The 14,636-nt window shown below is 44.0% G+C and overlaps 2 protein-coding genes across 2 annotated transcripts in view; one reads left to right on the plus strand and one right to left on the minus strand.

Moving 5' to 3' along the window:
• Positions 1-3,032: 3,032 nt before the first annotated feature.
• Positions 3,033-14,636, plus strand: part of LOC126561397 (potassium voltage-gated channel protein Shab) — a 38,437-nt gene continuing 26,833 nt past the window's right edge. Inside the window, exons 1-2 of the mRNA XM_050217510.1 lie at positions 3,033-3,625; positions 4,099-4,633. Coding sequence (XP_050073467.1) covers positions 3,159-3,625; positions 4,099-4,633 — 1,002 coding nt within the window. The 5' untranslated portion in view covers positions 3,033-3,158. The remainder of the gene's footprint in view (positions 3,626-4,098; positions 4,634-14,636) is intronic.
• Positions 5,053-14,636, minus strand: part of LOC126562940 (histone chaperone asf1) — a 50,249-nt gene continuing 40,665 nt past the window's right edge. The window contains exon 2 of the mRNA XM_050219543.1: positions 5,053-5,063. The gene's annotated coding sequence lies outside the window, so the exon portion shown is untranslated. The remainder of the gene's footprint in view (positions 5,064-14,636) is intronic.

The following is a 14,636-nucleotide window of genomic DNA, read 5'->3' on the forward strand; positions in this document are numbered from 1 at the left end:
TATTGAGCTTTTTGTTTATAGCGATCGATTTCCAGCAAAGCGTTGTCCTTTGGTAAGGAAAGGAAGGCTCAAGATTTTAGTCATTCACAAAAATGAAGAACGCTCAAGAATATTTTTGGCCTACTCGTCTCAGCTTCATAAAGTTTTTCATTGAAAGGTTTCGTGAAATTCTGGTTCGATTTTAGAAATGCATACCATAAAACTTAAATGACTCGATCTGAAGAATAGTAAAGGTAACAGCAATTATTTAATATTGACTTCAACGTGATTGAAATCGATTTGTGTATACGATTTTCAGAAAACGGTTTATCCGATTCCTCGAAACACTAACACCATAGCTTTCTAAACAATTTCATAGGCACTTTCCCTGGAAGGTAGAATGCATTTTTCAATAACGATTTAAGTTCTTCTACCATCATCATGAGCAGGGAACTCATTTACGGTCGAGGGTCGAGTGTAAATTAAATCGATTCGGTTCGTCGATCCATTCCCCGAGACTACTCCCCCTCCCTCCCCCATCCCCCTTTTCCAGAACTTGATTGATCCCTTTTTCTAACTACCATCAAAGTTAGATTTTTACTTTCCTTTGAACCATTCTCAAAAGCGTACCCTTCGAGTCCTTCAGCCCACAGTTGCAAGCCTTTTGCTAAGGGGCTAAGGCTACTTACTCAGGGGGAGCAACAAACAAAAAAACTGCTAGCACACACAACCCTTAGGTCCGCACGAAACGTCGTAATTTCTTTACAATTTTCGTCCTTTCTACAAGGCTGGCTGGGCCACGTTTAACCGTACACAGTCAAGCAGGAAAACATGCGCAGTCGTAACGATTCATAAACTTTGACAGGAACCACTCGAAACAGGCATTCCATTCGGAGTGTGAGGAAACAATTTGTGGAAATGGTGCGATCCGTACCATCTGACCCGTTCGTTCTTGGAGTGGGGAAAGGGCACGAGGGTGCACCTTATTGCGGGGACGTTTTCATTAAAACTTTTGCCAAGGATCTTATGCAATTCGGGGCGATCTCGGTGTAGTGGAACCGCAGGCAAAGAAGACACATCTATATGGATCTGTACTTACCGGCACAACACATGGCACTCGCTGACGTTGTATAGTTATCACACAAACCCACAGTCGCATATGAAAAACTATACAAATTTCCCATCGAACAGTGAATTCAGTTCTTATTGAAACTTGACTTCAACGCTCCCGAACATCGAGTGGCAACATCAGCTGCCATCTGTTCAGCAGCGAGTACTGTAAAAAACCGATTGACGTACCATTGTATCGCTACATAAATCGAACCAATGTTTCGTTGAAATCGTTTTGCTACAGTGCCCCAAAAGCGTCCCCGTCCCCTTACACGCTCGTCCATTGCGTTGGGGCCTGGGAAGTTGAAATGCGTCCCAAACTGTCGAACGCGATCAGAAGGGTGGAAAATTTAAAAGCAAGAAAACACATCAAACCGATCCTATTTAATCATCCCAGTCGATGGCCAGTCGTTTAACTTTGACCTTTGAAGTTTCGAGACGCCGGTTTGAACCTGAAGGCGGAAAACTTGTTGATGAGCTATTCGCGTATTTCTTTGGACGTTTCGTAATGGTTCAATTTTAATATCAGCTTTACTACGTTCTGGTACGCTGGTGACCTTTTATGGGAAACAGGCGTACCAGAGTATCAACGCTGGTGACAGGCCCTGGGAAGGAAAAGAAAGAGGACACGAAAGAGAAGAAACACATCAAAGTAGTAAAGGAAGATCTAGGCTCTTAAGTATAGCTACTAACGGACAGGATGGTCGACCGGTCAATCAATCCTTTATGATCGGTTTTACGTTTTTATGGCTACTTTGGTTCCGATTAGTATGGATTTTTCTTTGATTCTCCGCTGCTATTACGGTGGATCGTCTTTAGCTAGTCTTATCTTTACATTTTCTGCTACAAATGGAAGGATTTTTTTTCTTACTACAAAAGCAGACAGTCCTGAACCACACACACACACACATAACTAATTATGATTTATTTTTATCGTTTCAGATTCAATCGCACAACCATCAATATGCCGTGGTGTTGTCCAACGCCTAGCAGTAGTTGATGCTCAACAGATGACTCCATTTGCGCTATACCGTAACTGACGCGAATGCCAAGTTCTCGTTTGGCCATGTACTTAGCTAAGCTGCGACACAGCATTTGTTTGTCTTTGTTGCCGTTGTGCTGCCGGTTGTGGGACGTTCGGTTGTTGAGGCGCGGGCTTCGGTTAGGGCACGCCATCCACGGTCCAAGTAGTACGCCTTCCACGGTCCAACTCGATCAGTGTTCATTAGTTACGCGAACAGTGTTGTGCGATCGACAGAAGTAACAGCCGTCAGTGAACACTCTTTCGCCGGCATCCGCACAGCTAGCCGTCCGAGCCTGCCCTGGAAGTAGTAGGCTGTATCGCGTATCCTCTGGCTGTGCCTGCAGAGTGGATGGCATGTGTCGTATTGGTTTTCTGAGTTGAAATAGAGAGGATGTCGGGATTCATGTAGCGGTGAGTTGACGAGCTTCAACGACTGTTCGTTGAAGCTTCGTCTTTTGTTTTCTGGATGTTTTGTATCCTTCCGTTCCTATCTTTCTTTATCTACTATAGTACTATCTACTTGTCTATCCTGTTTAAGTCTGTCTTACGTTTATAACACATCTTTATACATTCGGAAAGATGAACTCTAAGTTTTGCTTCACGTTTCCCTTTTTTATGATTTCTTTACAACCAATCGAACATTTCTCTTTCTTTCTTTCTCTCTTCTACTCCCTCGATTGTATTGATGTAACCTTACGATTTTCCGCATGCTAATGTTTGCTAACAGCTGGCCACAGCAGTGTAAAATGCGCCCTAGAACTTACTTTTAGCAGTGGCAGCATGTAACTTCGAACGTCTCATTGTGTCTCACTGAGTGATGTTCGAACGATCGACGATCGAGTGAGAATCGCTAGATCACTAGATCTACGCGTGGTACTGTAGTTGTTGTGGAACTAATAAACTCGCCGCAGCTGCTCTCGAACGCACGGGAGTAAGAGAGTGGCTGCCAAGCTCACTTTTAACCATCTAGTATCGCTCTGGTGCCGGTGACTATAACCAAGCGTTCCTACCCTCCTATTCCTCCACTTTTCGTTGCCTTCTCTGTATGTGCGTATCCAGTGGCCCTATGGTGGGCGATCGCGACCGAGAGCGTGAAGCGGTGCGCTGGGAACTGGGGGAAACGACGCCACCTCCCTTCAATAATGGTGGCCCGGGAACCATGTGCAGCGGGTCGGCGTTGCAGGGTGCCGGCGCACTGCCGGGCAGCTTCGACGATGGCAGCGTGCTGCCGACCAACATTGGACCGTGCAGCGTCGGCGGTGGAGGCAGCACGACCGGGCTCAGTGCCCTCTCCGTTACCGGCGGCGGACCAACGGGTAGCCTATCCGGATCCGGACCGGGGGCTGCCACCGGTAGTGGCGGTGGAGGGGCAGGCAGCGGGAAGGAAGTCCGGTACGCCCCATTTCCCATTCAGTCACCCTCGCACCAGGCGGCGGCAATGGCCGCCGGCAACGCAAACAACACGAACTACACACAGATGGCCCAAGCACCGCTGCAAAGGGCACATTCCAGGTGAGTTGTGAGCACTTGCATAGTGACATATTAATGCCGTCAACAATTGACCCTTTCAGTAGAACGATTTCTAGACCAGTAGACATTAAACACCAAGAATTCTTGGGTTTTTAATTAGTTTACTTGCTGTTAGTAACGAAACAAAAACACATCTATTACCCTTTTGATACCCTTAACTCTGTAGTTTGTTGAAGATGGTAGAATGTGTTGATTGAAATTGAGTTTAACATTAGATAATAACAACCAAGCAGTAGTTCGTTTCAATAGTAGCTGACTTCAACTAACTTCAACACTATTATCAAGAAACTGTGGAAGAGGAATATTTCGCGTCTCCAATTGCTTTACCCTTACTACGCTAACAAGCGAGCCGCTATCAACTTCATGTTCTATGCCTTGTGCTCCGCAAGAAGATGCGCCCAATTACCCTCCCAATCAGCATCAAAGCATGTCTCTATCCGGACGTTTTTCTCCAGATCGATGTCATCGATACCACCGGAACCGTTCATGATCATGCGCTCGAAGGCACTCAACCGGCGAGTGCTGATCAACGTCGGTGGCGTCAAGCACGAGGTCCTCTGGCGGACGCTCGAGCGCCTTCCACACACACGCCTCGGCCGGTTGCGCGAATGCAACACGCACGAGGCGATCTCCGAGCTGTGCGACGACTACTCGCTGATCGACAACGAGTACTTCTTCGACCGCCATCCGAAGAGCTTCAGCTCGATACTAAACTTCTACCGGACCGGCAAGCTCCATCTGGTGGACGAGATGTGTGTGCTAGCGTTCAGCGACGATCTCGAGTACTGGGGTGTGGATGAGCTGTACCTAGAGTCGTGCTGCCAGCACAAGTACCACCAGCGGAAGGAGCACGTGCACGAGGAGATGCGCAAAGAGGCGGAAAGCTTGCGGCAGCGCGAGGAGGAAGAGTTTGGCGATGGAAAGTGTGCCCAGTACCAGAAGTACCTGTGGGAGCTGCTGGAAAAACCGAACACCAGCTTTGCAGCGAGGGTAAGTGGGACGGCCGAATTGCGTTCGAGTAACCACATCGCCGACGGGTTTATTCGGTGTCGTTAGAGCGTCGGAGTTCAGGAACCTGCTGCTGGTGCTAAATGAATAGCAAACGGACATTACTTGCGTTTAATTATCCTTCATATTTTTTCATGTTTAGCTCGGTAGTAATTAATGTCCCCAATTCCAGCGTACCCCTTCAGTTTTGCGTTAGCAATTATCGTATGGCTTTGTTTCGTCCACATCATCATTCTGTCATACGGACAAGTTCATCTCCCTTTTGTGCGCTGTCATGTTTTCGAACATGTTTACTCTAACATTACCGCACACTTTGGACCTCCTCTCTTATCTGCGCTACCTCGTTTGCGTGTTTTGGTGAAACAAAAACATTGTGTCAAAATACTCCGATTCGTCCTTTGCCGGACGCCGACTCCCGGGACGATCGTAGAGCATGAAGAATTCGCTCCTAGCTGCATTCCCTGCATCGAGTACACTCTATCAGCTTACGGAAATTGCTCTCCAACCACAGTCATCACTGGCCATGGACCAGTAGGAGCCCGCCCGGTCCTCTCTTGCAGCTGTTTTCAATCCACTGTCGTTGGGCGTTACGGTTTCGAGGTTAGGAGCGAGGAACGTCTATTTAATTTGGCATCGATTCAAAAACAATTATCTTAAAAGCAGCTTTAGAATTCGTCCCGTACCTTCCCATACTTCTGTCCTATTGGTGGCCTCACGGTGCACTAGCAACTGGGTTGTTTTTGAAGCGGGTGAAGTGAGCCAAACGATATAACTAGCTAGAAAACATATGCTCGGTGCAAGCGCGCGTACTCAGTATTTGATTTGCTCCTAATGGAGTGATGGAGGCTTTCCATCGGGGATTTAGAACCTTACGTCTGTTGTGATTTATTGCCTTGTCCAAGATCTATCTAGGGCCGGCTTATCTTTCGGTCGATCTCATTAATTTCTATCCATAAAACGTGGCGCTCTGGAGGGTAATGTCATAGCCAGTTTTTATCACGTTCGTGCTAGTAAACTTGCAATAAAATGAAGTTTTCTATTCACTTTATTTATTGAGCATTTGAAAAATGTGTATCAGTCATGTGCTCTAGCCGATCGGCATACACATTCTTAGCACAATTACACGATGGAAACAATTACTTAAGGCGTAATCGCTTTTCAACTTCCTACAGTGTCAAGGGAATGCTTGATTTATTGGATAAACATTCGTGGCACCGGTCTGTCAGAAACTATTACTACTACTACCTTCTCCACTTGGCTGTCGGGCGTCTTGCTGTTACAGCACGACTACCAACTGGTTCGGTTGATCGAATTACGCGCCCGGATTAGTAATCACTAAAGTGGTATTAGCCGATTTGAATGCTGAATGTTGCCTGTGGGCCACCGTAATGGTTGGCTAAGTACGGGGCTAAGTGCTACTCAGCTATTGGCACCGTAGCTCCGAGTGGATTGAATGACTATTTAACTTTTCAAGCCAAACACCGGCCAAACCCATCCCATTCTACGAACCGCTCACGGTGATTGGTTGCAGCAGTAATGCTTGCCATTCAATGTGACAATAGCACGGCAGTCTCGCGGGATGGCTAGAGTGTTCCATTTGATGGTACACCACTATTTAAAACATCCATCCCAACTATCTTCAACGAAAGAGAGAGAGGGATGTATAGCCGGGGTAATGTTATTAATTCAAATTCTAGTTAAAAATGTGATTTCCCCTGGCGACTGTGCCTTTCGAATGCAGGTGTTAATTTTGTTAATGGTGTTTTGGGTGAATGGAAAATGTGCCAATAAATCAACAATTTCATTATTGGGAACATTCAAATCATCCTACGACTGTTGAATAATTGGACATCTTTAGCATGCTTGCATATATTAAACCTGCAGCCAGTGAGCGTTATTTTACCTTATTGCCGTAAGTTACGTTTCGGAGGGTTAGATTTTTTTTACAGGTCTTAAACATGACTGTAAAAATTTATATTCTACTTCTGAGTGCTTCAGAACGAAACCTCCGGCACACTGCATTTTGTCTCGTCCCCAAAACAATCTCAAATCCCCGATGATCATTCACAAACGGCTCCATACACTCATCATTAAAACAGGAAGCATTATTTCGTTGGGAAAAGGTTCTCCTTTTTCTTCGCGCTCCAACGCAACCCAACTTCCAAGAACCACGAGCCACCATTAGCAGTGAGCTCGTTCGCCCCTCGACGAAGCAGCCTAACGAAGATAAATGAATTATTAATAGCACTGGCGACGATACTCCCGACATTTGTAAGGCGACCATTACGCTACCCAACCGCGCACCCCAGATCCGTGTCTTAAGTCGATCGAACGCGTCCGCGTACAACTTCGTTTGAAACGAGGGAGCCCCCACATACATCCCGCTCAATCGATGACATCCATTTTTTTTTTTTGCCGTCCACGGACACTGACCGGTGAGTCCTCCCCACCGCCGTAAAATGCTGAATGAAACCCATTTCGGGTCGCTCGTGAATGACGGTGAGCCGCTTCCGTTGGCGACAGTTAATAGGAACGCTACGCTTCGGTTTGCCTCTATTTGGACGATTATGACTAATGAATCTATCGCCAAATGAATCGGCCGTCGAAAGACAGTGCGGCAAAATTGTGCCCCTGTTTCCGCGGACCTTGCGATCCAGCGAAACATTCTGGTGCCAGGAAACGGTGTGAATAATTAATGGCTACCCATCTACACTCGACAGCGAATGGTTGTCCCCTCCCCGGGGCGTTCTAGGACCACTCGTATCGAAACTATTAATTCCAAAGTGGGCACATTTGTTGCATAAAGCGTTCGGGCTTTTCTTCGCTCCGGCTCCGGACAAGAACGGCCGTGCGAATGTTTGTTGCGTGTCGCTAAACTAATGATGCTCACCCGGGCAAGACGCTCTTCATCGATCACTTTAGCTGGTTGGGCTCGCTCATCAGAAACGCTGGCCGGAAGTTGGTGTGTTTGACGAACATTTCTGGCCAGCGAATGCTTTTTTCCAGGATTTTTCCACCGGGAACGGAAGTATTGTGTCCATGGCCGATCGTGTTCATTATTAGCGATAAATTATCATTCTCACCGTCCCTAGCTGTCGCCTTTCCAACCCTCGCCACCACCTTTCCCGCGACGACTGTCTTGATAGAAATAGGTTAGGTTTAACTTACTTTCTTCGTACGGCGCTCGGTCCGGCAAGCATTCGACAAATTGATTACAAACGGTTCTTGTTTCACCAGCGCCGCAGTCTCAATTGGTAGCGTAAGTAAGGATGAGATCTGATAATAATCATTCCCCATTCAATCATACACTCGATCATATTTCTTGTGTTATCTGCCATTTACTTGTTTTTATTCGCATTCGGACTGGTTCAACGGTTACCATCGAAAGTATTGATAAATGTTCCAACAAATCGACCATACCGGTGAACACGACCACACGAACTCAAAAACAAATGTTACAGTAAAATGATGCAGTGCAGGTACACAATTATGATTTTTTTGTTTCAAAAAGGTTTTAATACACGAATTTGTTTTATTTTTGATTTACTTTTGTTAACGGCGAAGACTTGCGCTTGACAACCGTTTAAATTTTTGGTTGAAATAATTTATATTACGAGCGAGACGGAAGGGACGTAGACGGAGCTTCGCCGATAATATCTATGATTTGATATTGATATACGTAAGAATCTGTTATGTTTCGACAAGAGAAAGTTTTACATGTTTTTTTTTCAACTTTATTTATTTTAATTTATATTAATCAGACACTTTAAAAAAATGATGAAACTTTAAGTTAACTTTAAACAAAACTTTAACCAACTTTGAACCGTCTACTCTTTGCTGTTCGCATCAATATTGTGCTGACTGTTGTTGTGAAGCTCAATCATTGTTTATTTCTGTTTCGATATGAATTTATGTTGTTTTTTTTTGTGTGTTAATTGTACGTATTCATGTTGCATTATGGCAATGTATGAATCGTCTGTGATAATTGTTCTACTAATCAAAACAGTTGTCTGTTTGAAAAAACAAAAAACAAAAAGAGACCCATACAGATAAAACAAGCATTCAGAACTGTATTCATCAACACTACTAAAATTCAAACGCATCTTAACGGTTCAGAAAAAAACCGGTTCTGTTACAGTTACAAACTAATCTAATCTAAATCGATGGTACTAACTTTAAAGCTGTTGCTTTTTTCGATGGTAAATGTTGTGTAACGAATCAATGTGTTACTTGTTCTGGTTGATAGAAGCCATTTTTTTGTTAAACGAAAAATCTTTGATTACAAAATGGTGCCGTACAATACGATACGGCCACCGTTAAAAAGTGGCTTCAATCAACGTAAGGAAAATCAGCAACAAAATGACGGTTAACGGCCGCCACAATTGCCGCCAACCAAAGCCGATAACAGTTAATGTTGTGCAGCTGACGATATCGCCATATCTTTATCACGCCTTCATCGTATCTTTCGTGCACAGAATCTTCACCTACACTCACTTTTTTTCCATCTACATCAACTACCAAGCCTGTCTCACATTCTGCTGTCATCAAGTGGTTGATTTTACGTTACAATTTAATTGTTTCCTTTCGCCCGAAAACTCTCGCCACATCTCACACGTGTAACACAACTTCTTGTTGGATTTTTTTTGTTATTATCAACAATTAAATTTCCTTCGCCCCAAATTCTTTTGATCATCGTTCGTATGTCACGCAAAAAAAAATATATTAACACGCTGTAAATGTGTGCGTGGATGTACATTCGCTCGATGTTGTACATGGTATTTATTTTGTTTTTCTCCGTTTTTCCTTTCGTAAACTCCCCCGTACTGGTTTTGTTTGGTTTTGATTTGTTTTGATTTTCTTTCATACTTCCCTAAATCCATGTGGGGCGGGCATCTTGTAGTGTTGTTTTGTTTGCCGTTTTTGTACATTTCCCAACCCGCTGCGTTCCTGTTGGTATCATTTCACCCTTCCACCACCGACCTACATGTTTTCGACTCTTGTTGCGTTTTCATCAATGGGGTAATGGGTGACATTCTCTTCCCCCTTTTCTTTTTTGTTTTTGTTTTGTGGAAGTACCATCTTTCATTATATCCGGTTTGCCACCATAACTACTAAACCGTAAGATTTACAGAGCATAAAAGTGCTTAGCCGTGCTAAAACCCCATACACCATCATCATCATCAAGCGGTCGGTGGCGGAGCTCTCTGGTGTGTTGGGTGCTTCTGCACCTCTCTGCCCGCCGACATCATGCGATGGGTCGCCAATACTGCTTCATCATCGTCGTCGTCCTCGGCGCCGTCGCCATTATCCACACCGTCCGTACCACCGTCAGACCGCGACCGACCGAGAGACGATCCAGATAAGGGTGCAATATTGCTTCGGTCGTGGCCAAAAGCAACCAAACCACAACACCCTCATCGTACCGGTTCGACTACGACATGTGCTATATAGAAATTCTATCAAACTTTTTCTCACCGTTTCGGAATGGGCAAACGCGATACGACCAGGCGGCAGGCGTGCTGTAGAATCCTCTGTTGACGACGAAAACTTTGTGTACTATACGAGACAAGCACATGGCCCACTCCGGCAGACACCATGATAGCAACAATAGCAAAAAGAAAAAAAAATGGTGTCGCTCCTTCCCGCACTTCCTGGATGGGCCTGTGGAAATCCGGGGAAAAGCAGCCAGCTCGGCGGTGCCCTTCCCACTGTGTTGTGTGTGTGTGTGTGCCGTTTGGAAGCGCCAACCAGTTGCATTTGGGCGGCTTCCCGCAACGTAACAGAAAGCATACGGGCGGTGGCGGCGACGAGCAGGGTGCCGCTTTTCTTCACAAAACTTCCCGCAGCAGTGTGGCGATCTGTACCCGTCCTATGTCTCGCTTCTCCCCCCCCCCCCCCCCACTCCAGTTCAAATGGGAAGCTTTTTTTTGAAACTAGCGAAAATATCTTACTTTCCAAAACTAGAACTCACCCGTTGCCGTTTGTTGGAAAAGCTATAATATCCCTGCCGGACACACCGTGGGCCCGGAGACAAAGGAATGGGTACAGGGCTACCACACCACGCAGCGGGAACGTTCCGGATTTCCTTGTGCTGTTGCAAGTTTTGGTCAGTTTTCTTCCCATGTTTCGAAGCGAGAAAAAAAAAGAAAGGAAGAACGAAAAGTACTTCATCTAAAAAGATAATCCTAAATCCACCCTCCTTCAGACACACACACACAGACACCCATATCCGGAAATGATCCTCTCGTGCTCCATTTGCCCCTAGCTTCATGTCCCATCATCCCCACTCTTGGCTGTACCCTTGTAGCGCTCCCAGGACACGGATTGGAATGAGTATATTCTTACGCTCTAGTTTTGTTTTTTTTTTTGCTCCACCACCATCAGATATGTTCGTTTGTTTTAGGAGTTGTAATACGTTCCTGGTTTCTTTGTTTGTTTTTCGTCTTCCTACTTTTTTACTTTTGAATTCACCAAACCCCGGTAGGCAAATGTTAGAATATTACGAAACCATTCATTTTCACGCCCTCTCTTTCTTAGGCAAATATCTTCCATTTGGTCGTTTTTAATCTACTGTTGCCTTTTCGATGTTGTTAATCTGAATAATAGGCCTGAAGGTGTATTTTTGTGAGTTTTTTTTTCACTCTGTCCCAATTGCAATTAAAAACCTCCGTCTCTTTAGGTCTCTTTTTCGATATGGAAGTTTAATTTTACGTTATCTGAATACCCTTTTCTGCCTAGCAAAAAAGGCAAAATTTTACCATTCCTCCCTCCGTTTTGTTAATCCTTTTTGAAGTTACGACCCGAAGAAAGTTTCACAAAGTCGTGGGATAATAGTTTTATTAATTTTTTTCCCATACAGAATTTCAAGAAGATTATTATTATTCCATTATCTATTTTGCAAGGTTTTCCAAAAATATTTCCTTTGGTTTCTCCCTTCACTATTGGTTTGGTTTGGTTCTCGTTTACTCCCCAATTGAACCTCTTTTGTATTTACTTGTTGGAAATTCACAATTATACATTTCTTATTCTCGTTCTTGTTCTCTCTCTCTCCTTCTCACTAGTTTATTTCAAAAAAAACGTTCCATTTCCTTCATCCTAACGCTCACTCCTTTGTTTTTGCGTTTCTTGCGTGCAAGTGTGTTGTTATGTATGTATGTGTGTTTGCGTATGTGTATTTTTCGCTGTTTAGAGCCGTAATTATGCAATGTTAAAAAGTTTTCTATTTGTTGACTACCGTACACTACCCACACATACACACACCGAGAGAAAAAATTCGTTATAGTGACTAATATCCGATTACTGAAGATTGGTTTTTCTTTATGTGCTGAGTGGTGAGAAAAATATGATATGTATACAAAAGCGAAAACAAAGAACAAAACAAAAACAAACCACTTACTATTCATACAGAACACACACACACATCTACCCTGCTGCTCTAAGCTAATCCACTCTTCTGCTATCCCGCTCTCGAACTTTACCCTGCCAACTCCCACCCTGAAACTATCAATTCAAACCAATTCAAACATTAGTTGACACAGTAAAAAAAGGAAACAAACAAATTAACAACCGAACCGGTGAAGAGAACCAGCCATACTACTACTAACTACTGCCCTAGGGATGTAATAACTTATGGGACAATTTTGGGTAGGAGTAGAATGAAATCGAATTAATTTTACTTCTACCAACCACCAACACTCTTATCCTTTACTACTACTATACAGCACACTAAGTGGGTCTTTCCCCGAAACCAAAATCCGTTCACTGAAAAGGGGTTCGTTGATAGTAGCGCGATCTTACCTTTTCGTGTAGATATAATTTACGGCTGAGGTCAATCTTGAAAACGAGCCGGCACAAACAGACAAAACCCCTAGGCCTCACGACCAGCTACGTTCAAGAAACGGAGGTTTACAAACACAGACACATGCTTACCTTAGCTGGTCGATGTAAGAATGTAGCTTGCATCACACTTATCTCGTTTTCCTCCTCCAACACACAAACACTTATTCGAACGACTCGTACCGTTCGTTCTTGCATTAGCAAACAATTTCTTTCTTTAATTGTGTTCGCTTTTTCCTTTCATCTGATACGCTTTTGAGTAAGCTCATGTAATGGACAGAAAGGCAACTACCAAATACCCCAGCCAACACACCACTTCATATCGTTCTTATGGCTTACACCTACCACATCTAATCGGGAAACGCATTACACTGTATAGTAGCAACAAAAAGAAAACTTCCAACACACGTTGTAGTAAATTTTTTTGTACGCCGTTAAATGTTATGTTTTTGTATAAAAAAATATGTTTTTTTTTTGTTTTATGTTCGCTGCCATTTGTATTTGTTTTGTGTATATATAATCGCTTGCTGGCATGTATTTACTTTTGCTTTGAAAAAGCTTTCTAAATCCGTTCTAAAGTATAATGTTTTTTTTTTTTTTTATATACAATAAAGCGAAACAATCCTAAGGGTAGTGACGTTTTTTCTGGGTGGTAGACGACTCTTTCCACCACCAAATATTCTTACGAAAAGTTTGAACTCCAGTTGAGATTTGAACCCAATCCGCGCCGTATGCGTGAATCATACGCTACTGTCGCGTCTATTTGCCCTGATCGTAGTGAGTAAAGTTACCAACGAACAAAACGAACTCCAACATCCTATTTGTCTTTTTTTGTTGCTGTTGTTGTGGCAAATCTAGGCCAGGACAACACTGCATTATTGCTTCCGGCGTGAAATTTACATGAGTAATGGCCGCACATTGATGTCCATTAAGATAACGGTCAGCCAAATCAATTAAGAAAGCCCCCCTTCTATTGTCCTTTGGTTGCCCACACGTACAGCTTGTGTCGATAAATTGACCCACCGGATTCTAGCCGAGTAATGGGTTTTGCCGTTTGAATTCTCCTGTGGCATTTATCGATTTATCGAAACTCTTGCTGATGCAATAAATAGCGTTAATGAGCCATCGGGAAGGATGTTTCATTCCACGGCTCTGTTGTGGGAACGGATGGATTTCACCAATGACAAAACGTTCGCCGGTATGCACATGAGTTGCTTGATATAAAAATGTATCTTTCTGTTCAAAATTAAATGCTATGTCTACCACACCTCCGGCATGTTTGCCGTCAATCATTTTAATATGATCGATCGCATGAGGTAACAAAAACAATTGAAATTGGTATGGCGTATCCGAGATCCACCACCTGTTACAGCCGACCTACGATGGAGGCGCATCATCTCAGCATCATTCCGTCAGTACCTTCTACGCGTTTTCACGCGTTCATCCCAGCCAATGCACGATGCCGCCCAGCACGATACGGTGACTCGCGTCGCGTGCAGCTAATGGCTAATTAGTATGTAAATATTTATGTTAACCCCGGCGGCTCCGTTCCCCGGCGCACAGTTTGTCCATCCCGAACCTATTAGCTAGTTTTATATTTTGTTTCGACATGGGAGGGTAACAATCGCCCCTTCGCCGTGGCAGCAGTTGATCGAATTTCCGATCGAAGAAGAGCTAAATGATTTCGACCATTCCCCGGGGCACACCCGGTTGGGGGTTCGGATCGGTTCGATCGGCTGAATGTTTACAATTTCCGGTAACGATAGCGGAAAGAAAGCTCACTGGGATAGGCGCCGTAAAGCGGCGAGGGGCAAAGTGCTAATCGACAATTTGGGATACAAAGATTCGGTAAACGATCGCTTCCCGCACTCTGGGCAGGTCATTTCGAAGTGACTTTTTAAGCGTGTGTATTTTAATATTTTAATCGGATTGTTTTAGAATGTATCAGACAATATTTTTGCGCTGCGAATTTGCGCTGCGTGCCTCAAGGCCATGGTTTTGCTACGATCTAGCTTAAAAACTTCCAGATCAAAATGTCTACTTGCAGTTGATGAAATTCAAACTAAACCGCTTCGCTAACACTCCTAGCAAGACGTTCCCATTTCACTGTCTGAATCTAACGGATAGCAGGCACGCTAGACTTGAATTA

The sequence above is a fragment of the Anopheles maculipalpis genome, chromosome 3RL, assembly GCF_943734695.1.
Source record: "Anopheles maculipalpis chromosome 3RL, idAnoMacuDA_375_x, whole genome shotgun sequence".
NCBI classification, from domain to species: Eukaryota; Metazoa; Arthropoda; class Insecta; order Diptera; family Culicidae; genus Anopheles; species Anopheles maculipalpis.